Source organism: Onychostruthus taczanowskii, unplaced genomic scaffold, assembly GCF_017590055.1.
Source record: "Onychostruthus taczanowskii isolate IOZ18803 unplaced genomic scaffold, ASM1759005v1 scaffold81, whole genome shotgun sequence".
Taxonomy (NCBI): domain Eukaryota; kingdom Metazoa; phylum Chordata; class Aves; order Passeriformes; family Passeridae; genus Onychostruthus; species Onychostruthus taczanowskii.
In genome coordinates, this window is record NW_024506002.1 from 585102 (window position 1) to 609138 (window position 24037).

Sequence of the window (24037 nt, forward strand, 5' to 3'; positions counted from 1 at the left end):
ATGATCGTGGGCCAGGAACCTGGCTGTGGCCCCCAAAGGGCTCATGGGTGTGTTAATTGGCAAGAAGTGCCAATTCTGGGTGTTGGTAGAGATTTGGGAGACTCTCGAAGGTCTGTAACCCTCTGGGAACAACTGAAGCTGTAGATCCACCGATGAGGTCTGTGAGTTCCTCAGCAGGAGAGCTCTGCAGGGACTCTGGATGTGGCCTGTGCCAGACCCTGCCGGACACTCTGTCATGGGGAAGATGCTGTGGTGGAGCACCAGGAAGGTCTGCACGGAGAGCTGAGGTGGGAATCAGCCACTGGCCCTCCCCAACCAGCCCAGGCAGCACGTTCCCAGTTCAGGTTTCACCTGCCAGCACAGCTGATGCTTCGGGGGTGTCTGGTTGCCCATGGATGGGAGTGGGGAAAGCTGAGGATGGAGGGGATTGAGCAATGAGCAATCCCTGCCAAGGCTCCATGTCCAGCGTGGGAAGTGCAGTTCCTTCCATCCAGCCCTGCCCTCTCTCCACACGCTGTTTCTGGCTCTCATTTCTTTGGCAGAAAATTCACATTCTCATCCCCTCTCTCCTCCCCTCGGCTGTGGCAGCTCCTTTCCATCACTTCCCCGCTTCTCCTCCTGCCTGTGGGCTGGAAGGGCCCCTGGAGCCTTTGAGGAGATGCTGCTGTGAAAACCATTGTCCCAAAGGAAGAGCCGGGAGCTCCAGGAGCTGCTGGTGCTGCTGCAAGAGGACACAGGCAAGGTAAATGTGGGCCCTTTGTTCTAGCTGGGAAGAGAGAAACTGCAGCTGAGACTGGGGGAGCAGCCGCTGCTCCTTGGGAACGGAGGGGGCAGCTGGGCTGAGCTTTCCCCATGAGATTTCCTGAAATAAGCACTAGTTCTGTTTTTGAGTTAGTGTGATTCCTGCTCCGGCATCCCCTCCAAAGGAGGATTTGTGTGGGGCTCTGCCTTTGCCCCTGCTGTGGGCCAGCATTTCCTTCCTTGTGGGGAGCCTGGTGCCTGCCCAGGCTGAGTGAGCTCTCCTGCCCCGTGGTGATTCACAGGGATCACCGATCCCTGTCCCCTGCAGGGACACCCACACTGCTCTTGTGCCTCTGGCTTGGAGGTGCTGGTCCCCATCTCAGCTGTTCCCAGGGACATAAATCCACCCCTGGCGTGAGAAGCGGGACTGGTGTTTGGGGTTACCTCCTGGAGGATGAGCTTTGGCAGTACCAGTCGTGGTGGCACGTCCCAGGGCCCCTCGAGTGGCGCCTGCGGTTGGGCAGATAAGCAGCAGCTTGTCCGGCCTTCTCCTTCCTGCCTTCCCCCTGCTGCTCCCTCTCGTGACTGGGATTTCTCCTCCTCCTCACCCCATGGCAGCTGCATCCCCCAGGACTCCGCTCAGGCTGGGGATGTGGCCGTGGGCTCTGCTGGAGTGTGGAGCTTCACCTGCACAAAGGTAATTCCCTGCAGTGTGTCTCTGGGGGCTTGTCCGTCCGTCCGTCCATCCATCCATGCACAGCAGAGCTGCTCCCGCCCTGCTGGCAGCTCCCAGGGCAGCAGAGGCACAGGAGCTGTCCCTGGCATGTGGAGATGCTCTCATCTGTGGCAGCCAAGGAGTTTCCCGTCCCATGCTGTCCCAGGGGAGCAGGATGGAAATTATAAAAATCCCTGCATTGTGCCTCTTTAATTTGACAGAGGGCAAGGATAGATGGGATATTGGGAAGGAATTCCTTCCTAGGGTGGCCAGGCCCTGGTACAGGGTGTCCAGAGAAGCTGTGGCTGCCCCTGGATCCCTGGAAGTGTCCAAGGCCAGGCTGAATGGGGCTTGGAGCAACCTGGAAGAGTGGAAGGTGTCCCTGCCCATGGCAGGGGTGGAATGAGATGGTTTTGAGGTCTCTTCCAACCCAAACCAGTGTGGGATTCTATGATGTAGCTGAATTCCCTTTTCAATGTCTACTTACAGGGAACTCTGAACAACTACTTTATATTTGTTTTCTTCTTCAAGTTATGTAACTTTCTAAATTCTAATTTCTAAATTTCTAATTTCTAAACTTTAGAAACTAAAATTTCAAACCTGGCCAGAAGGAACCAGTCTCAGGGGCTGGAGGGGGGTGGCAGAGACTGACATAGGAGCCCTGTCCTGTTCCTGGGGGTCTCACTGCATCCCTTGAGACTTCCAGCATTTATTTTCCTTCTTGCCTTAAGTCTCTTTGGGGAGGTTGTTTTCAGAGCCCGTACTCTGACCTCAATCCTCCCTTCTCTCTGGGGCTGCTGTTGCTCTTTGGACTGTGCCAGGTGGTGCCAGTGCTGGGGCAGTGGCACAGGTGGCACCAGGAGGAGGTGGCACCAGTTGGAGGCAGCCAGGTCAGTGTGGGGTGAGGAACCAGGTCCCTGTGCGGGCTCCCCCAGAGCCTGCACACAACAGGGAGGGCTCCCCAGAGCTCTGGGAGAGGAGGTGGGGTGTCCAGGGTGTGCCATGGGCTGTGGTCCAGCCTGTGCCTGGGGTAAAGGGCTTCGGCACCTCTGGTCACATGCACTTGTTTGTGATTTAAAAGAGATAGATCACAGAATCTGGGAGAGATCTTAAAGCTTATCTCCTTCCATGCAGGGACATTTGCCACCAGTGCAGGCTGCTCCAAGCCCTGTCCAACCTGGCCATGGACACTTCCAGGCACAGAGCAACCACAGCTGCTCTGGGCACCCTCTGCCACCGCCCCCCACCCTCACAGGGAACAATTCCTTCCCAAGATCAAATCTAAATCTCTTCTACTGATGCCTCCAAGGCCTTTGCTTGGAAGGTTGGAGTGAGATGATGTGGTTGGGGCATCTGCAGCCCCACTGTCTCTTTGCAGAGGTGACAGAGTGACAAACGTCTCCTGCAAAGACTCCCTGGGGCGCTCCCAGCAGTTTCTCTCCTAAAGCAGGTGTCGCTGCCATGTGTTCCTTTCACACAGGTGTGTTTTCCAGAGGACCTTTGGCTCGCCCCCTGTGCCAGGCCCCAGCCCTGGGATGCAGCCCGTGGCCCTGCAGAGCCTGTCTGAGCTGGAGAGGGCCAGTCTGCAGGAGCTGGCGCTGTTCCAGCTGCAGAAGAGGCTGCCCGTGGGGCATCTCAGCCTGGACCGAGGTACAGGGGGAGAGGAGGGACAGGATGGGAGAGGACAGGAGAGGAGGCTCCTGCCAAGGGGGGGCTGAGGCTGAGCCATTCATGCTGCTCACCCCGACACCACAGTCTGGGACGATGGTTACAGAAAGACATTTGTGACATTTTGGTCCATTCTTTTTCTCATTCCTGCTTTATTCTGAGCCCCAAAGGCCTGATCAGCCTATGGAGGGGTTTGCGTGTCCTCAGCAGTGTGAGAACATGACCCTCCAACCCCCAAACCCAAACCAGATGTGACAGCTTGGCGAGGTCTCCACTGGGATTGTCTGAGTGCCCTTGGGGTGGGACGGGATTTGCTGTTTGGATCCATGACCAGCACTAAGTCCTGATGCTGGAAAGGGGCTTGTGGGAGAGTGGATAATGCACTGGCACATAAAAGGGTGGATAAATTTAGGAGCTCCATAGGAACTGAGAACAGAGGCCCTGTCAGGGTTCCCAGGGCTGCCTGTGTCCCCCACCAGCAAACCCAGAGAGTTGTGGTTCCCAGACTCCTTCTCAAATTCACTTCTTATCCACTTGATGTGCCTCCTGTGTCCTGGGCCGTATTTTGGCATCCCAGCAGGGCAGGGGATGCCACCAGCTCACCAGGTCTGGGGCTGGGGGTGCAGAGGGAGCCTGGGGGTCTCCAGCCCCCCTTCCACTCCCAGCACCCCAGGGCAGGATGGAGGCCTCAGGTTCCCAGTGTCTCTGGGATCCTCTCCCAGGGACGGAGCATCTCCCAGTGCCCAGCCTCACACTGAGCACCAGCTGCTTGAGGTGACACCCAAGTCTGGCTTCCCACCTTAATATCCCAAAGATTTCATGCCATGAAATGGCGTCATGAAGAGTCCAGCACAGTTCCCCTCTCCTTCCCAGAACTCCCAGTTGCTCCAGGGCTGCAGCCCTGAAGGACTTTGACCACAAACATCCTGATTCCTTTTCTATTTTGTTTTATTTTGGACTGTTGTGATCCAGCTTGGAGTGACACCCTGCAGCAGCAGCTCCTCTAGGGACCAGTGCAGTGCCAAAAAAAGCCCCAAACCCCAATATTTCCTTCCTGGTTTGTCAGTGTGCTGCTGGATAATTTATGTTGGCTTCTACACTCATGTTCCTCATTCCAGCTGTTAGAGCTTTCCTCTAAGTCTTACAAAATAACCCAAACAAGAAGATATAAGCTGTTCCTAGGAAAAGAATTCCTCAGGAATGAAGAGTATGAGCCAGAATAGGGTGATGTGTCCTGGAAGGATTTAGGGTGGGCAGTGAGTGAATTCTCAGTTCACTGCTGCTGGATGTGTGAGGTGGGAGTCCTACAGAGTGGGATGGGATTTGTGATGGTATTTTGTCCAACTTTTTATGTGTGTGCTCTGTAAAACATTCCCAAAAGCCTTTCTGGGTCTCACTGCTCATGTAGAGCGCCATGGGGTCCCTCCACCCCTTCACCCACAGAGGATGGTGCCAGTCTCTGGGAATGTTATCCAGGCACTGATGTCCATCTCTGGGGCTGTTCCCCGGGCAGAGAGGCTGCAGAGGGACAGGAAGCCTATTCTGAACCAGCCCCAAGACGTTGGTGCTGAACCTTCCCCTTCTCTTCTCCTCCTAGATGGCTCCAAAGGCATTAAATCCATCCGGCAGAAGTTGGAGAGCTTCTCGAAGGAGAGGAAAGGTGAGCAGCCTCACTTTTACCTGGGCTTTGGTCCCTGCTCTCAGGGAGAATGGGTGATTTTTGGAGGGGTGGGGTGGGAGGTGCCCGAATCCAGCAGGATGCTTCATCACAGTTGTTCTGCTCTTCTTGGAATGGCACAAGCTTGACTCCATCACCTGGAGTCTGGAAAGGTGTGTGGAATATGTGCAATGCATTTTCAAGGTGAACACCTACAAATGTGTCTTTCTGCCCATTTTGCCCCAATCTTGCTACCTCCAGTTCTATCTTAGCATCCCTTGAAGGACCTCATTGACAACCCTGGGGTACACAGAATCCCAGAGCAGAGCCAGGTGGGAATGAGCTTCCCCACACCAGTACAAAACCCGTTCAAAGAAACTACCGAAATTAATGCTTCATATTTTACTTAGAGCGTTCAGTAGAATGTTTAAACATATCAATCATATCATCATGCTGGTAGCAACTTAGTAGCTGTTTGATCTCTGTTTATGGTATAAGTGTTGTATAGTTTCAGTCCTTAAAGTTCCCAAAGAGGGAGTGATAACAAAGAAGCTTCATCCACAGCTGGAAGCTGCTTCTGAATGCATAATAGTAAGTCCATTAACTCAGATTTTGAAACATTACAGGAATTAGATTTGACCAGATTTTTAAGGTTTTAAGGTTTTTATAAACATCTCTAGGCAAATTGGACATCCTGTGTCCTAACCTGTTCCCTGAGGCTTACCTGATGTTGAACAACAAGGAAGTCCTTGTCGGATCTCCGTCCTCATCGAGCCAGCGACAAGGACAGAAATCCAACTTCTCTCTTCTCGCAAGAGTTATGATCCCAGGATTTGTGCTTCTCTCCACAACACTTTACAAAAATGACCTCAGGCCTTTCTGGCAGGTCTGGCAGTTTAGTTGAGTGGTCTGCTCCTCACATGGGGCACCAATTTGTTGGACAGTACTCTCTTCTTGATCTAGAGATGGGGCAACTGAGAGGCATTTTAAAAACTTTTATTCTATTTTCAGTCTCATGAGAAGGGTGAGACAATATCGATGTTATAATTCACGCCATCACCATCAGAAGCCAACTATTTCCTAATTACAATGCACTATGAGCGTTTCTTGGCCTATCAGCTGTTTGCTGTGCTATGCTGTAGATGCCTTAAAGCTAATCATCTAAAGTTACCCCTCGTGGTCCCAATATAATGGGTTTTTCATAGTTTTATTTCTCTAAAGTATCTAGTCTTTTTTGTAAGGTCATCTTTTGAAACTTTTTTCTAGCTCCATTTTTCTCTCAACAATATTTGTCTTATTCTATGGTATTTCGAAGTCAACATTTCTTGTCTCAAAGGCTGCATATGGATGTATACTGTGTGGACCTTCTGTCAGGCCCTGAGAATTCTCTACAAACCCATTGCTCGCAGTTAGAATTTGGAAAGGATCTTTTGGTGATTTATGAAGTTGTTGCTTCATAGACGCCATGGCATCTTCATGGGGCTGTAGCCAGTTCAAGGAAGGAAACTACAGGAAAAACTGAGATGGGCTCCAACAAGCCTGCTGATGGAGACGAGGCCCCTGTGTCTCCTCCCTCTCCCCCCAGCACCCCATTTCCATGCCGTGCCCTCCCCCTTGGCTGTTTGGCACCCCACCACACCTTTCCTGCTCTCCAGGAGGAGCAGCTCCCTTTGGGTTTGCCTGGCTCCTTGGGAACGCACCATGCGCTCCGGGTGCTCCTGGGGGCAGGGCACGCGGGGTTCGTCCGTGCAGCTCGCTCACTGCAATGCCTGTCCCTTGCTCCCGTGTTTCCCCCAGAGTGCTCTCCCCACACCTTCGGGGTCCCGCTCCCCCAGGTCATCGCCAACGACCGCGCCTGCCGGCAGCTGCAGGAGGCCGTGGGCAAGAGCCGGCGGCTCTGCCTGGAGGTGGAGGCCACGGTGACGAGGTTCCGGGCTCAGAGGCAGAAGAGGTTGGGAATGGGCACCAGCTGTATCCGAGCACCCGACGGGGGCTGCCCAGAGGAGCCGCTTTCCCCAGCTCTTGTGGACAAGGGCTCCTGGAGCCAGCGGAGGGTATGGTCCCCAAAATGGGCTGTGGTGGTGCTGTGGGATGGGGGCTTCTGAATTCGGCAATAAATGGGATTTTCCAGGATTTTTTCTTACTGACTGAGTTGGTTGTGTCCCAGGCTGAGCCGGTCACAGACTGTCCTTGGGGAAACGGTGATGTCCCCAGTCCCCTCAGATGGACTGTGAGGAGTGGGAGGGCTTCACTAGCACAGGTCTTATGGAGCTGAGGTTACCAGGGGGACATTTAAGGGTCCAGAGGACAGGGATGGATGGGATGTTGGGAAGGAATTCTTCCCCATGAGGATGGGCAGGCCCTGGCACAGGGTGCCCGGAGAAGCCGTGGCTGCCCCTGGATCCCTGGAAGTGTCCAAGGCCAGGGTGGACACTGGGGCTTGGAGTAACTTGGGATAGTGGAAGGTGTCCCTGCTCATGGCAGGAGTGGCACTGGATGCTGCCCTTTCCCAGAAACCCGTGAGGTCACGGCAGTGATGGATCTCTGAGGTCATTCCTGCCACCTGTAAACACCCTCTGCTCCATCACAGGGGGCCATGTCCGTGGATTCCATCACGGACCTGAGTGACAACGCATCCAAGCTGCTGGAGGCCCTGCAGCTCTCACACCCCCACGAGCTGGACCCTCGCAGGAGCCGGGGCAAGAAGAAGCCACTGAGCCTGAACCCCATCACCTGGCAGGTGCCACGGATTGTGGACAGGTGCTGCACTCACCTTGAGACACACGGTAAGGGCTGGAAAAACTCCCTGTGTGTGGCCACCGGGACATCCTGGCCTGGCCACCCCCAAGGGGGGAGGAGGGCCGGGTTTAACGGGCACTGTGGGATTCACCCGAAGGTTGGACTCGATGGTCTTGGAGGTCTTTCCCCACCTGAATGCTTCTGTGAGTCCTGGGGCAGGGCATCTCCCAAAAAGCCTCCTGTGGAGAGTCCTCTGGGTTGGATGCAGCACCAGAGGGGAATGTCACTGAGGAGGGAATATTGCTGTGTGTCAGTGACCATCCCTTGGTGCCTCAGCCTCTGCTGCACATCCAACCCTCACTCACAATGACTGTAGGGATGGGATCTCCTCCCTTCTCACAGGCAATCCAAGGAAATCTCTTGGCTCCACAGCCTTTCCTTTTCCTCACTGCCTGGAGAAGGGAAAGCCAAGCAGGAGAAGCCTGCTTGGTGCTGAGGTGCTCCCAGGAGCAGCCAGAGTGGCAGGGAGCCATGGGAATGCACAACATTAACCTCTCTGTCCCCCAGGGCTCCAAACTGTTGGCATCTTCCGTGTCGGGAGCTCCAAGAAAAGAGTCCAGCAGGTAAAGGGGGGCATTCACTGCATCCTCTGGCTGTGCCTTGTCAGGGATATAGAGGCTTGTGTGGATGGGAATGGATAGAGCTGACATTGGTGTGGAGAGATCTGAAACAGACCAGAACTGACTGTGATTTTCATCCTTCCCACTTCTTCCATCTCCAAGCTGAGGGAAGAGTTTGACCGAGGGCTGGATGTTTTCTTGGATGAGCATCAGAGTGTTCATGATGTGGCTGCCCTGCTCAAAGAGTTTCTCCGGGACATGCCAGATTCCCTGATTCCCAGAGAGCTCTATGGAGCCTTCCTCAGCACAGCTAGTGAGTACCTGTGGAGCAGAGCCTGCACAGCCACAGGAGGATTTGTGTCGGGGGCACCTCTCACTTGGTCAGGTTGCTCCAAGTCCTGTCCAACCTGACTTTGGACACTGCCAGGAATGGATCCTTCCTCACCACCCTTCTTTTCCAAAGCCTCTGGACAGCGATGGGATGGGTGTTGTGCTCTCTGGCACTGCCACAGGCAGTAGCGTAATCAGTGGGTTTGGTGGGGATTTTGTTTGATTTCCTTTGAATTGGACTATAAAAATCCCTCTGGTCTGTGACAGTCTTTGGCTGTGGGGCTGTGCAGTATCCAGCAACACCACAGCCTTTGCTGGGTTCTCCATCCCATGGGAGGAAGGGTGGCACAGCAGCCTGGCTCCCACCAGAGCTCATTCCCAAGCATGTGGAGGAGGGCTGGAAGTGCCTGGTGGGCTGGGACCCTCACTAACAGCTGCTCCCCAGCCCTGGAGGGGCCGGCCCAGCTGGACACCCTGCAGCTGCTGCTGTTCCTGCTGCCCCCGTGCCACAGTGACACCCTGCTCCGGCTCCTGCGCTTCCTGGCCAAGGTGGCCCAGCACGCTGAGAGCTCCTGGGACCCAGAGGGCCGCAAGGTAAGGCTGCTCCAAAGGAGCTGCCCGGGGAAAGGTGCTCGGGCTGCTGGGGCTGGAAGTGAGCGGAGCTGCTGCAAGCCTGGGTGAAGGCTTTGGGATAAAACAAATCCTTCACAGAATCCCAGGGTCATTGTGGTTGGAAAGGTGGGAAGGTGAGGCAGGTGGGAACGGGATGAGTGTGTGCTCCAGCACCTCAAGCCCTTTGTGCTGGCCCTGCCACCAGCTCAGAGAGGACCGAACTGGACCCGGACCAACATCTCACCCTCACCTCACCCTTGTGTTCCTGCCCTGGGGTGGGTGAGGATATCCTGGGACATCCCATGCCACTACATCCACAGTCCACAGGCTCCTTTTGTGCTTCCTTGTAGATCCCTGGGAATAAAATGACAGTGTCAAACCTCGCTACAGTCTTTGGTCCCAACATCCTGCAGAAGGAGAAGCCTGGAGAGAAAGATGCTGGTGCCCTGAACTTTGAGGACAGTGCTGCCATAATCCTGGTGCTCCAGAGGCTGATCGAGCACCACCACTCCCTGTTCATGGTATATGGGGCTCCTCAGGGCAGCCCCTCCAGCCCCTCCTTCCCTCTGAACTCTTCCACAAGAGCAGCAGGGGAAGGATTTTGTCCCTGTCAGACAGGCACACTTTGGTCTGTGCCCATCTTCTGGGAAGGCTCTGGCTCCATTCTCTCTCCACCGTCCCACAGGGCACTCGCAGGGAGCAGTACGAGTTCCCTCAGGTCTATTGGAATGTGACATTTCATGTCCCCAAAAAGCCTTATAGCAATTTTTGGGGTCTGCAGGGAGCCAAAGGACTGGGGATAATGGGGGGAAAGCAGGGGCTGAGATCCTGCAGACGCTGGGAGGTGTGTGGGGTGTGACACCAACATGCTGGGTCTGTGACGACGTCCTGGGGTCCTTCCTTGGCTGTCTCTGCTCAGACTCCGTCCGAGAGGGGCCCCATGAGTGTCTCCCCAGGTGTCTCCAGAGTGGCCGTGTCTCCCCAGGTGTCTCCAGAGATGCAGTGTGACGTGCTGAGGAGGCTGTTCCAGACAGACCCCGATGTCATTGAGTACCTGCTGCGCAGGAAATTCCCTGACATGCCGTAAGTGCCCGAGGGGCTCCTCAGGGCACAGGGACAAGTGACAGCACGCCCTGCTCGTCTTCCTCCAGTGCTCTGGTCATGAGCTCTCCAGGAAAAGCCCTTCACACTCCATCCTTCACATCCCTTGGAGCTCCCTGCTCTCCCTGTTTGTCCCTCAGCCTGTGCCAGCTCTCTCCAGAGCTCTGGTGTCCACACAGGCTCCTGTCCAGCCCTCCCCTGCTCCTGCTTCTCAGTGCCACATGCTGATTCCTGCTCCACCACCAGCCTTCTCCAAACCTCCTCCATCCTTGGTGTCCACGTTTCCCTGCAGTCTTTGCCTGCCCTGTGTGTCTGTGTGAGGCTCTGTCCATACATCCACATTTCAGGTGCAAGATGGGACAGTCCCACTGAGGCTCAGAACAGGAGCTTCCCTGAGGTTAAAGATGGTGGCTGTAAGGACCTCACGTCCCATAAGCTGGGTCCACCATGGCACATAATGAAGGAGGAGGTTTGTTCCCTGGGGTTGGAAGTAGGAAGTGCTTGAAAACAGGGGATACTGGGAAGTAGGGGATGCTCAAGAGCCTTCAGTAGAGCTGATGACTCTTCAGTAAACATGAATTGTCCTGTGGGAAGGGTTTTCCCAGACCACAGGCCACTTCCATACCAGTTTGGATGGGGCTTGGAGCAGCCTGGTCTAGTGGAAGGTATCCCTGCCCATGGACTAGATGCTCTTCAAAGTTCCTTCCAACCCAAACCCAGGATTCTGTGATCCATGCTACAGCTTCTTTTTTGCCTTCACATTCCTTTTGGGACTTTCTGGAGATGGCAATCTTTGGGATCACTGCTTGAGCCCACTTGGGAGTGCAGTAGGCAGTAGAAGCATTTGCAAACAGCATCTCTCTATTTTTTGCTTCCTTAGGAGCCCAGAGTGTGAGGACCCCGGGCAGGACCTTGCTCTGTCCGCGCTGCCTGGCTGGACACAAAGCCTGGAGCGAGGCTCGGTCTCCTCGGAGCTCTACAGCAATGTCTCCTTCCTAAACCTGGATGTTGGCATCTAGCAAGGCTTGGCCAGGCTCTCTGGACAAAACCAGGCAGCTGTTCCCAGCAAAACCCAGCTCCTGCCTCACTTTGGGGGCAGCCTCTGTGCCTGTGCCCTGGGGCAGAGCTGTGCTCGGGGGTCACCTGCCAGGCTGGCATCTCCCTGTGCGTCCAACCTCTGCCACGTCCTCAGCACAGCCCTCCCCTGCCATCTTCTTCTCACAGGACATCGGGGAATGGATTTCCATCCCTAGACCTGTGGGCACTCTTGGGAGGACAGGCTGAGGAAGCTGGGACTGCTCAGACTGGAGAAGAGATGGCTCAGAGGGACCTTATCTGTGACCCTGTTCTTCTAAGATCTTCTAAGCCTTCTGATGTTTACATTATTGTAATGAAGTTTCTCACACACTTTTATGTAAATAATTATTGTTTTACATTCTTCTCTAGAGGAGGAGAAATTTGATGGACTGTTGGTTTGTCTAGTGTAATTGGAGAGGTAGCACTTTCATCCTCCAATCCACTGTCACTTTTGAAAGTCTATAAATATTAGAGTCAAGAAATAAACTTCCCTCCTTCTTCTTCTTCTCACCTTGAAGTTCCCGTGTCCACATTGTTTTATTTCATGTTCTATTGTGACATCTATCCATGTATCCAAATGCTTTTGCAAGGGCCTGGAGGGACAGGACAAGGGGAATGGCTTCCCACTGCCAGAGGGCACGGCTAGATGGGATATTCAGAGAAATTCTTCCCTGTGAGGGTGGTGAGGCCCTGGCATAAGCAGGGACCCCTTCCAGTGCACCAGGCTGCTCCATCCAGCCTGGCCTTCTGGCCTTGGACGTTTCCAGGGCTGGGGCAGCCACAGCAGGGCACTTTTGGGGACAAAACAGTGCCTCTGCTAACAGTATTCCATATTCCACCACAGCCTGCACCCAGTCCTGGTCTGAAGGCGTCCAGAGCTTCTCAGGTGCCCTGCTCAGGTCTGGGCTCTTATTTTGCAAAGGTCCCTTCCCTGCAGATCAGAACAGTAGGAATGGGTGGGGAAGCATTTCCTGGAGGAGCCTGTGCTGTGAGATAGCTGGTGAGACCCCCTGGGAGCTGATAAGCTCCAAAGAGCAGCAGAGCTGTTGTGTCTGGAGGAGCAGATAAATTTGGGACACCATGAGTCTGTGGAAGGTTCCAGGGGCCACTGGAACACTCAAGTGTCAGCTGTGAAACCAACATTGTGCCCAGCCACTGCTCTGGGTGGGATTGTACCTGTTGCAAGAGCAGCCCCCAGCCTTTCAAATTCCTTCCTAGGGTGGTAAAACACTGGCACAGGGTGCCCAGAGCAGCTGCGGCTGCCCCTGGATCCCTGGAAGCATCCAAGGCCTGGTTGGATGCGGCTTGGAGCAGCCTGGGGTGGTAAAAGGTGTCCTTGCCCAGGACAGGGCATGGAAGGGGACGGACTTCAAAGTCTCTTCCCACCCAAGCCATTCTGTGATTCCATGATTCTAGGATGGACCAAGGATGCTGACACAGGAGGTAGCTCTTTGCAGGAAAAGTCCTGTTGGATTTCACTTTCCCAGCACCACAACGGGGGCAGGGGGGCACGGGGAGCTCACTGGGAAGCGCCAGCTTTCTCTGGCTACTACAGAACCATCAAAGTCGCCGTAGCGTGTTTATCCCTGGCAGCGCTGATGGGATATTGCTGGAAACTCCGCTTGAGGGCAGCCCGGCGCCGGCCTGGCCGCGGCCTCCTGCGGCTGCACAGGGATCGGCCTCGGCGGAGCAGCGCTGAGGAGCGCACGGGGCCGGCCCGGAGCCGCTCTGTCCCGCCCTCACGAAATAAACCCCCTCCCCAGGGAGCTCACATCTCGCTCACGGAGCCTTGGCGTGGCTCTGCACCCGCTCTGGAGGGGCTGGCTGGCTTTTGTCGTGCTCCAGGTTCTGTTTTCAGCGGCTTTTTGCCCCTGCAAGCCTTGGGGGTCACCTCAGAAACGATAGGGAAGGTTCTGTCCTGATCTTTCCTTATCCCCAGTGCTGGCACAGGAGGGGTTGCTGCTGTTGGGGGTGTCTGCTTTGGGGGGTTGGTGGCTCTCAGGAGCTGGTCACTGTTTTGGGGCTGGTCACTGCTGTTTAGAGAGCAGTTGCTGTTTTGGGGGGCAGTTGCTGCTGTTGGGGTGGTTCTGGCTGGTTTTTAGCTCCAGCCCCACCAAAGCCCCCTTGAGCCCCTCAGACCAGTGGGGTTTCACAGGCAGAGCCAGGCCTAGGGCTCGTATGAGGGTACAACAGGGAATATCTGCAGGAGTGGGACCGGCTGCTGGGATTCAAGGTTTAGAGTCAACAGAAAGCAAGCAGAGGCCGAGCTCCTCTTTCTTTAAACCCCTGTGTCTCCCTCATGCTGCTGACCAGGATCCAGGGCAGGGCCCAGACACAGAGCTCTGGGCTTGACAGTTCTCTGGAAAACCTGTGTGGGAGAGAATTGTGGAATTGTTGAGGTTGGAAAAGCCCTCCAAGAGCACCAAGTCCAACCATTCCCCAGCGCTGCCAAGGCCACCCCAACCCATGTCCCCAAGTGCCACATCCACACGGCTTTTAAATCCCTCCAGGGACGGGCACTCCACACTGCCCTGGGCAGCTGTGCCAGGGCTGGACAGCCCTGTCCACGGAGGAATTTCCACCAATAGCCCATCTAACCCTCCCCTGGCACAGCTTGAGCCCGTCTGTCCCTTGTTCCCTGGGAGCTGAGCACGAACCCTGTGTTCCACCTCCTGTCCGGGGTTTGTCAGGAGCGAGACCGGGCAGGGGGCGTTTGGGGGTGTTTGTTCGGGGGTGTTTGTTCAGGGATATTTGGGGGTGTTTGTTCGGGAGTGTTTGTTAGTGGGTGTTTGTTCGGGGGTGTTTGGGGGCGACGCCGGGACTCCCCCGGTCCCTCGCCGCCGTTTGAGGGGCGGAGCCTCCCAGAGCCCCCGCCCAGCCCCCGGTGCGGGGCCAAAAGCGGCGGGAGCGGAGCAGGAGGCGCTGCTGCCGCCGGGACCCGAGCGCAGGGAGCCGAGCAGCCGGTGAGTGCCGAACCGAACCGAACCGGGGGATGCCGCCTCCTCGGAACCTGCGAGGGGTTCCGCTCCTGTGTCCCCTCGCAGCCTCCCGGCAACCCCCGGGGGCGGGATGGAGCCGGGGGTCCCGGACTGCTCCGGCCGGGGACTGTGCCCTCCGCTCCTCCATGTGCCGCCCGGCTGGCCGCTGTGGCTGCCCCTGGATCCCTGGCAGTGCCCAAGGCCAGGCTGGACACTGAGGCTTGGAGCACCCTGGGCTGGTGGAAGGTGTCCCTGCCCATGGCAGGGGTGGAATTGGGATGGGCTTTAAGGTTCCTTCCTGCTCAAACCCTTCTGGGATTCTATCAAGCCTGTGTAGGACCAGTTCTTACTGAGCTGGCCCCAGCCCAGCTGTGGGATGAGCTGGAGGGAAGGCTGAGCTGTCTGAGGAGCCGGCTGTGCTCGGAGCAGTGCTGGCCACTGCCTGCAGAGCCGGGACACGGAGCCTGGCTCTGCCCCATCCCCAGCCTGGGCTGCTCCCAAGAGGCTCTTGCTGGCCCTGCCTGCCAGGTGGGTACCCCAACACCCCCGTGTTGCCCCCAGCGATGGCTGAGGAGCTCAGTGAGCTGCTGAGGGAGTTCGACGAAGTCATGGAGGACTTTGAACGTGGCCCTGCCAGTCAGTACCAGCAGCACCTGGAGGAGCTGAAGAGGAAGGCGGGACAGAGTGTGTATGACAGTGGCATCGATGAGCTGGAGAGTGAGTCTGGGTGGGGGGTGAGGAGCCCGGGGGAGGATGGTGTCTGCCGGGGTGGGAAGCTCTGTGGTTCCTGCATGGAGCACATCTTCGTGCTGACGCTGCCTGACTCAGCCTGGTGGGCTGGATGAGCAATGGGGGGATGACCACTGGATACTGGCCCAGGACCTGCCAACATCTGCCAGGGCTTCTTATGCCAGGCAGGCTGCTGCAAAACCCTGAGAGGCTGGGGATAACCCAGTTCTCTGTAGTAACCCTGTCCTTGTAACTGTGCCCAGACAACCTCTGGTGCTCTTTGACCTGAGAAAGCAACTCAGTTCCATTTTTCCAAGCATTCCTAGAAGCAGGAGAGAAGCAGATGGGGTCTCCAAGAGTGTGCCACTCTGTGCCATGGGTGTGATTGTGCCATGTTCCTGCAAAGTGTTCATCAGGTGGCTGTGCCCAGGCCAGGACTGATGCTCTGTCTCCGCAGGTGCCAGCACATCCCCAGGAAGCAGCCTCAACTCCAGTGAGGAGCACCTCAACAGCCCAGCTGACACTTATCCCACCAAAGGTGAGCCTGGCCCCACCCAAAGGGGTTTGCAGGGCTTCCTTCTCTGTGCTCAGCTGGGCTTGGCAATGACAGCCAGCCCTGGATAGGGGGGGTGCCAGTGGGGCCCTACAGAGTGGGAATGAGCCCTTGTGTCCTGGCAGGAGCCTGGAAGGGGCAGAAGTTAGATTGGGATTTTCCCAGCTGAGGCTGGACTGGCTGGGTCAGACACAGCTGGAGCAGCTGTGCTAGGAACGGGGGGTTGGGGTCTCTCCTCTCCCCAGTGAGAGGGGGAATGGGAAGACCTGACTGTGTTTTTCCCCACTAGCAAAGCTTGGAGACACACAGGAGCTGGAGGAGTTCATCGCAGACCTGGATAAAGCCTTGGAGGGTACATGCCCAGCCTTGATCCCTGCACTTCCCACGGGATGGGACACCTGGGCTGGGGCTCCTTCCCTGCCCCTGACTTGGCACAGCCTGGCCAGCACCTCCTCTGCCTGGGGGTCCCGCTGCAGGGGGCTTGGAACTTGATTTTGGCTGCAGTGGTGGAACCCTTCCATCCTTCCTTTTGGGGAGTGGCTCATGGATGTCACCTCCCTCTTCCAGCTTTTTCAGCTTGGGAAGAAATTCCATGGCTTAAGTGTCTTCCCCCTCTGCTGCCTCAGTTTCCTCAGATGAGGTGCAATGCTGGTGCCTGGGGGAGGGGACTGGGGACATGAAGGCTGGGTTAGTCCTGGCAGTGAAGCCCAACAGCACAACCTGCAGAGCTGTTGATGTTTTGGGGAAGATATGCAGAAACCTGTGGCTCTCTGCCTGCAGCCTCCCTCCAGCTGCAGCTCAGAGGCTGCTCTTTACCTGGGGGTCAAGGTGAGCAGGAGGAAAAAAGGGATCTTCCCTTGTGGTATCCTAACCTACCCCATCGGGAGGGAGGAGAGTGGGCCTGTGTGGTGGCAGGGAGGGCAGTCCCAGGCTGTTGGTCGTGCTCTCCTCCTCCAGATGTTTCCCTCCTGGTAAGAGCCTGGGGGTGTCCCTGTGAGGGGGGATGATGCTGTGCTGGGCATCTCTGCTGGGCATCTCTGGCATCTGTACCTAGCAGCCCTGGAGAGTTTGGCTGCTCCCCAATGGCTGCTTTGCTGGGGAAACCGAGGCAGAGCCCACTTCCTCCCACAGGGGCCCTGTGTGACGGGCTGGAGGCAGAGAGAGCCTGGTTAAAAAAACATTTCCCCCCGCGCAAACTGTGTAAGGCACAGTTCTGCTATCTGTTCCCATCCCCGGTGTCCAAAATGAGGTGGCTGGTGGGAAGTGTTCCTTTGCAGGCTCCAGCCATGCTGGGAGGGAGGGAGGGAGGGGACCAGAGCTGACCCCCTGCCCCAGATTTCTGCTCTAACCCTGCAGACTGTCACCATCTTCTGTGTCATCCTGCAGAGATGTGAGCTGTGCTGTGGAGTCTGGAGAGGAGCAGCCCCAGCCCTGAGTCTCCCTGATGCTGCCTCTGCTTCTGCACCCCTGGCTGGGGTGGGGATGGCTCCGGGGACAGGGACGGGCAGTGGGGACGGACCCGGACGACGGTGGCAAGGCCCTGCCAGCGCCAGGAGGGGACAGCCCTGGGCAGGCACCTGGCCCTGCCCGCGTGGGGTCTGGTGGCTCCGGGGACCAAGGGGTTTGAGGGGGGAGCTGGGCTGCTGCTGAAGCCCCCACCGTGGTTTTGGGGAAGATCAGCTTGCAGGACATCAGCGTGATCTCAGCGTCCCCCCGTGGCTGGGAAGCCTGATTCCTTGGTGGCATCTGTCACTGCTGACCTTTGCTTTGCATGGGGAGCCCCAAATCGGGCCCCTCTCTGCCCCCCAAGTGCCTCTGCCCCAGCTGCTGCTGTAAATACTGTAAAAAATATGTTTTGTGCTGTACAGAGGGGACATGGTTCTGTGAACAGGATTTTAAACCTCTGTCTGTGTCCATCTTTTTCCCATTGGCAGGGTGGGAGTAGGGATGCCTGGGGCTGCCAGATGGTGGGACTGGCATTGGAGAAGGGGGAAACCTCAGGGAAGCAAGTTCAGCAGCACGTGCCTGGCTAAAGAGGAGTGTCAGGAATCCCCTGTCCTGCCTCCCCCATGGTGCTGGGACAGTGGGGAGTGGCAGAGGGCACAGAGTCTGTGCCTTTCCCCACCTGCTCAGGGACATGGACTACTGCCTGTCCTCCTGACATGGAGGGCCCTGCTCCGGGGCTCCTGTTTCCAAAAGGAGGGGCTCTGGTGCCACTTCCCCTGATCTTGCCCCTGTCAGCAGCCCAGGAACAAGGCTCAGGGATGTGGGTTTGCAGCCCTCTGCCAAGCTGAGCTTTGAGTGAGGTTTGGCCTTGGATGGGATGATGGGCCCCCTAGGATTCCCTCCGTCTTTCCTCCTGGAGTTTCCCATCCCTGGGAGGTGCCACCAGGATGACAGAAGAGGAACCTGTGGCTCTGCTTGTGCCCCTCTCTCCCTCTGATCTTCACGTGGAGCAGAGTCACATGTGGCTCTGCTGCAGCTTGTGTGGGCAGGAAATAGACAGTTTCAGTTTGTGCCCTCATCCCTGGTCTGTCGTGCTGAGCAGGAGGATGTTGGACACCCCCTCTGCCAGCCCCAGGACTCAGTGCTGCTGAGGAGGCTCTGAGCACACACAGATCCCAGCCTGGTAGTGCTGCTCCAGCAGGAGGGTGGCAATCCCTGGGCAGGGCTGGCAAGGGGACGCTCTGGGCTGTTGCTGTCCCCATGCTGTGTGATGTGACCACTGATGTCTGTCCCAAATGGACCCCGAGGGGCAGCCAGGAGATGGGGGTGAGCGTGTGCCAAGGTAGTGACACTCAGAGACGTCTGTGACATAGGGATCTGCCCGTGATCCTCTGTGGGGCACACAGCCCCCATCACTGGGGCCAGGGTGGTGTGGGGACTGTCCCACTGTGCTGATGGCAGCAACCCCTGTGTCACTGAGGGCGTTTTTCCCCTCTGAGTCACTGCAGTCAGCGATTTGCCCTCGCTGTCTTGGTCTGACTCTGGCATCTCTTCCACCCCTGCTCCTGTTCTGTCCCCGGGCAGCACCAGCTCCTCCCCAGCCTGGGCAGGAAGGGGCTTTAAACCCACCCCAGCCATCACGGTCCTGATGGGTGACAGAATGCTCGGGCTGTCACTGTCTCCAGGTCCCATTCACCCCCTTCCACCCCCACAGCAGTGACAAATGTTGCCAAGCTACAGAAATAAATATTTTCCAGCCCCAAATCTGCTGAGGCCGATAACCCCCGCAGCCACAGCACAGCTCTGGGGATGCTGTGGGGGTTTGTTTGTTGTGGGGGTTGCCATGAGCAGTTTGGGGTGTTACTCCGGGCTCCTCCAGCCCCTCAGGATTGGGATGGGTGGGAGCTGGCCCTGTCCCATGGCTGAGCTGTCCCATCAGCACAGGAGCCCCTCCTGCCCCAGTGATGCAGACTCAGCATCTGCTCGGGTTGGGGCTGGGGGCCCAGGGGGTGTCACTGGGCTCTCCCCAGTGCCAGTTTTATGTGTGGGGTGACAGAGGTCTTAATGCCAGCCCTGTCCTGCCCAGCCTGTGCTGATTGCAGATCATCCTAAACCTCCACTGCTGGGCTGCCCAGGGCAGTGGTGGAACCCCCACCCCTGGAAATATTAAAAAAAACATGTGGATGTGGCATTTGGGGACATGGATTAATGGTGGCTTTGGCTGTGCTGGGGGAACAGTTGGACTTGATGGTCTTGGAGGGCTTCTCCCACTTAAATGATCCCATGATTCTGTGGCTTCTGCACATTGCTGAAGCAGCTGCCTTTGGGCACAGGGGCCCTTCTGCAGGGACAGGGGGCAGATTTTTTTTTTCCTGCGAACCCCAGCAAGAGCTTGGGGACACACCAGAGTGGCTCTGAGATGGAGGTTGTGACATCCACTGACCCGTGGAGGAGCAGTTGTCCAAGGGCTGTTGGACAGCCCAGGAGGAACCCTGACTTTGCTCCCACACTCACGGGGATGTAAGGCTGAGGGTCTGGGTGGTCCATGAGCTGGAGGGTCTGGTGTGTAGGAATGTCTGTGGGTCAGAGGGTCTGTGGGTTGCAGGGTCTGTGGCTCTGCACGTGCCCTGGAGGTGCTGCAAAATCAATCAGAGCGAACACGCACGTCCTGCAATACAGGCAGTTCCTCCCCAGGGTCCTGCTCCCTACAGCAGGAAAAACATCCAACGCAGCCCTGGCCAGGCTGGAGTGGGGCTGTGCTGCTGCACAGGGCCACCAGTGAAGCTGTCACTGCTCCCTGCTGCAGTCCCCAAGGGCCCCCGGGTGTTTTCTCAGAAGCAGCGGCAGCGGGAAGTGGGTAACCGAGTGAGGCAGCTGCACAAGCCCGGCGCCCACAAGGCTGGCTCCCTGTGGCTCCTCTGCAGCCCACGGGGGCGTTTGCCAGCGGAGCAGGCGCTGGGTCCCACACACTTTCTCCCATGGTCCCCAGTGAGCCCCTTTTCCGGGCTGGGGGATGCAGCTCTGGCTTGGAGCAGATCTCCTGCCTTCCTGGGCACCCAGAAGGACCTGCTGGGACATGGAGGTGACAGCTTCTATCTGGCAGCCAGTCACCTCCTTCCTGTACTGCATGGAGGGCTCACTGCAGGGACCACCTCAGGGCAGGAATGTATCTCCCTGCTGCCTGTATCTCCCTGCTTTCCCCCGCTCTCATACCCCCAGGAAAAAGGGATGGAGGGATGCATCCCTCAAGGCAGGACTGCCGTGCGCATACCAGGGGGCTGATGGAGCTGGAGAAGCTCCTCACCCTGCCCAGGTGTGATGTTCCTCAGTGAAGTTGCTCCCACCTGGAAGGATCTCCCCAGCCACTGAGGGGGCAGAAAGAGTCAGCAGAGTTCCCCTAAAAGAAGTTGTTGCCACTCTGCAATTTGGAGAGGAACCTCAGCTCTCTGGGGAGGGGAAGTCCCCAGCTGCCCACACGGTCTGGCTGTGATAGTGGAAGAGGCTGTAACTATTTTGGGAGATAACGTAACCCCAGGGATGTCACAGGCTTTCTGTCCTGTAAAGCCCCCTCACATATTTTTCTGGAATCCCAGAATGGTTTGGGTTAAAAGGGACCTTAAATTCCATCTTGTTCCACCCCTGCCATGGCAGGGACACCTTCCCCTGTCCCAGGCTGCTCCCAGCCCCAGTGTCCAGCCTGGCCTTGGGCACTGCCAGGATCCAGGGGCAGCTACAGCTGCTCTGGGCACCCTGTGCCAGGTCTGCCCACCCTCACAGGGAACAATTCCTCCCCAATATCCCATCCATTCCTGCCCTCTGGCAGTGGAAGCCATTCCCTATTGTCCTCTCCCTCTTTGTTCTTGTCCCGACTCCCTCTCCAGCTCTCTTGGAGCCCCTTTGGGCTCTGGAAGGGGCTCTAAGTTCTCCCTGGAACTTCCTTTTCTCCAAGTGAGCAGTCCCAGCTCTCCCAGCCTGGCTCCCGAGAAGAGAGGCTCCAGCCTTTGGAGCATGGAGGGATTTTTCCACACTTACAGGACAGGGAACATTTGGGCCCTTTGGGTTTGCCAGGGATTGCTGCTGCACCCCAGGGCTGGGAGGATCCTCTGCAGTGCTGGGACTTCACCGACTCCTGATGCCCCTGGGGAGACTCTGTGTGACCTCCAGCTGCCCATGGGACAGGAGAGTTCCCCCTCCCAGGGATCCCAGCCCCCACGGATGGAAGGAGAGCCTCCCCCGAGTCCCTGGCGAGGTTCAGAGCGTGGCGGGCGCTGTCATCAGAGGTTGGTGTTGCTTCCTCCGGCCGCTGTTCCCCGCTCAGCCTCTGACCTCATCCCGCAGCTATCCAAAGAGACAATGCCGGTGGCGGTGGCCAGCACGGTATCCTGTCCCCTCGTGTCCCCCCGTCCGGTCACTTCCCGGGATTGTTCTGCTCCCCTGGCCGCGCTGTCCCCCGGGAGCGGGCAGGGACGAGCCGCACGGGCCGGTGGCCGCTGGAGCTTTGCCCAGCTGGAGCACGGCTGGGGCAGGGATGGAGCAAGGAGAAGGCATCCCGTCCCTGAGCTTCCTCCTGCCACCCTCTGCTCCGCCAGGAGCTGTCCTAGCGCCACCAGCCCTGTTCCCATGGCAGACAGAGCCTTGGTGTGACGGTGCCGAGCCTGAGCCGGGGAACAGCGGGGTCGTGGCTGCACCGGGCCGGGCTCCCCGCTGCCTTAGAATAGCCTCAGAACTGACCCGGCTAGGCTAACACCATGAGAATGCAGCCCCGTGTCACCATTCCCTGGCTCCAAGCCTCCATTCAGGCAGGGGCTGAGCCTGCAAATACCCTCCTCACCATAATCCCAGATTTCTGTGCCCAGAGGCCAGCAGCTTGCTCCAGCAGCGATCTTTGGACCTGGAATATTTGCTTGTTCCCATGCAATTCTTTGTGTTTTGGGAGCACAGTGCCCAGCCATGCTCCTTCCTCGCTGTGTCCCACCTGTCCCTCTCGTGTCCTGCCTGTCCAACCGCTGTGGGGAATGTTTAGATTGTAAGGTTCAACTTGTAAAGCTGAATACTTCAGTATTCAGCCCTGTAAAGTTCAGCCCTTTTCCCATTTGGCTGTGATATGTACTTGTTTTGGGATATGTTCATGGAATCCAAGACTAGTTTGGGTTGGGAAGGGACTTAAAAGATCAAGTTCCACGCCCTGCCCTGGACAGGGACACCTTCCACTGTCCCAGGCCACCCCAAATCTCAATGTCCAGCCTGGCCTTGGGCACTGCCAGGGATCCAGGGTCAGCCACAGCTGCTCTGGGCACCCTGTGCCAGGGCCTGCCCACCCTCACAGGGAAGGATTTCTTGTTGATATATCCCATCTACCCCTGCCCTCTGTCTGTTTGAAGCCATTATTCCTGGCTCTCTGCTGGCTCCAGCTGCATTCCAGCTGTCAGCCCTGGAAGGCCAGTGCTGGGTGGGCATTGCTGGCAGCCCCTCTGTACAGAGACCAGGGGGATGAGGCATCCTGCTGCTCATCCCTGCCGCCGTGCGTGCTCTGCAGCATCCCTCCTTCCCTCCTTCTCTCCTCCCTGCCTGTTCTTGGTGTGGTCAGCTCAGATCCCCCTGATCCCTCTGGGACAGCAGCTCTGGCCTGGCACTTTCAGTAGGGGCTGCACCAGGAGCTGGTTTTGTCCTCCCTGAGGGTTGCCCTGGTTTGTCCCAGCCAGGGAAGCAGCAGGGAAAGCAGCACCTCTTCCCTGGGTGCCCTCTCCAAGTGGGGTGCTGGATCCAGGGTGGCCCAGAGCATTCAGGGATGGCTTCTGGAGCACCCAGTGCTTTGGCCTGGGTTCTGCTGGGATCAGGTGGGTGGGAGATGAGGATCTGCCATAGCAGCAGAGGGCAGAGGGCAGTGGGTTCATCCTGGAATGATGCCAAGGGCCTGTGCAGGGAGCTGGGGGGAAACGCTGGATGCTCCCAGCTCCCCCTGGCCACGTGTTTCCAGCTTCTGCTATTTCAGGGCTTCCTGTTTCCCTCAACAGAGTGCCTTCCCGGCAGGCTGGGACCAGCCTGGGGCTGTCCCTGCCTTGCTGGGATGGGGCTGGGCTCCACATCAGCCAGGGGGATTTGTTCTTCCTTCTGATGGTGCTCCTGAGCATGGAAAACAATGGGCAGGAAATGGGGATGGGGTCTGTGTTCCTCCCTCCTGGAGCAGCTCAGCCATGACTGAGGGAGCTGGGGGGTTCAGCCCGCAGAAAAGGAGGCTCGGGGGAGACCTTTCCTCTCCCTGCACTTTCCTGGAGGGAGGGTGGAGCCGGGTGGGGATTGCTTCTCCCAGGTAACAACTGGCAGGACAAAAGGAAACGCCTCAGATTGTGCCAGGGGAGGTTTAGGTTAGATATTGAGAAAATTCCTTCATGGAAAGAGCTGTCCAGCCCTGGCACAGCTGCCCAGGGCACTGTGGAGTGCCCATCCCCGAAAGGGTTAAACAGCCCTTCGGATGTGGCACGAGGGGACGTGGACTAGTGGTGGCCTCGGCAGTGCTGGCATCTTGGAGAGCTTTTCCAGCCCCCAGAATTCTATGGATCTGTGATCACTCCGGGGCTTCGTGCTCCTCCTCTGGGTGATCTCCCAGCAGGAACCGGCCGCGTTTCCGGACCCTTTTGAGGCAGCCGCGGGATAACGGGGCTCCGGGACGGGCGGCGCTGCCTCCGCTCCTGCCCGGGCCTGTGCCGCCCTCTAGTGACCCCGGCAAGGGACGGGACACGGCGGTGGCGCTGGGGACACGGCGGGCACAGCGCGGGCTCCGGGGGGGGACGGGGAGGGGACATCGCTGGTGGGGGTCTGTGCTGGGGAGGCCAGGGACGGGTCATAATGGGGGTCAGTGGTGGGTCAGTGATGGTGGTCGGTGGTGTTGGTCAGTGATGGTGGTCGGTGGTGTTGGTCAGTGATGGGGGGTCAGCAGCAATGTGTGGGTCAGTGATAGGAAGTCTCTCCTGGGGGACCGAGGCTGGGGCTGAACAGTGACGGGGATCCGAGGCTGGGGCTGAACGGTGACGGGGATCCGAGGCTGGTTGCGAGCGATGGGAAGGAGGGAGG

The 24037-nt window shown here is 57.5% G+C and overlaps 2 protein-coding genes across 7 annotated transcripts; both read left to right on the forward strand.

The window, feature by feature from the left end:
* The first annotated feature begins 109 nt into the window (after positions 1 to 109).
* Positions 110 to 11775, forward strand: ARHGAP36 (Rho GTPase activating protein 36). 5 transcript variants are annotated; one of them, XM_041424239.1, is made up of 11 exons: positions 110 to 742; positions 2937 to 3106; positions 4722 to 4784; positions 6579 to 6835; positions 7372 to 7567; positions 8088 to 8143; positions 8303 to 8453; positions 8916 to 9064; positions 9433 to 9603; positions 10068 to 10165; positions 11064 to 11775. In XM_041424239.1, the coding sequence occupies exons 1-11, from the start codon at positions 435 to 437 to the stop codon at positions 11200 to 11202; spliced, it is 1758 nt and encodes a 585-aa protein (XP_041280173.1). In that variant the 5' UTR covers positions 110 to 434; the 3' UTR covers positions 11203 to 11775. The 5 variants fall into 5 exon arrangements, with proteins under 5 accessions (XP_041280173.1, XP_041280174.1, XP_041280177.1 ...); XM_041424240.1 differs by lacking the exon at positions 110 to 742 and adding an exon at positions 1099 to 1438; XM_041424243.1 differs by lacking the exon at positions 110 to 742 and adding an exon at positions 1155 to 1438 and having other exon boundaries at positions 6617 to 6835.
* A 2305-nt stretch (positions 11776 to 14080) lies between these two features.
* LOC121346451 (regulator of cell cycle RGCC-like) lies at positions 14081 to 17424 on the forward strand. 2 transcript variants are annotated; one of them, XM_041424281.1, is made up of 5 exons: positions 14081 to 14223; positions 14800 to 14955; positions 15425 to 15505; positions 15810 to 15872; positions 16907 to 17424. In XM_041424281.1, the coding sequence occupies exons 2-5, from the start codon at positions 14802 to 14804 to the stop codon at positions 16912 to 16914; spliced, it is 306 nt and encodes a 101-aa protein (XP_041280215.1). In that variant the 5' UTR covers positions 14081 to 14223; positions 14800 to 14801; the 3' UTR covers positions 16915 to 17424. The 2 variants fall into 2 exon arrangements, with proteins under 2 accessions (XP_041280215.1, XP_041280216.1); XM_041424282.1 differs by having other exon boundaries at positions 14136 to 14223; positions 14767 to 14955.
* The last annotated feature ends 6613 nt before the right edge of the window (positions 17425 to 24037 follow it).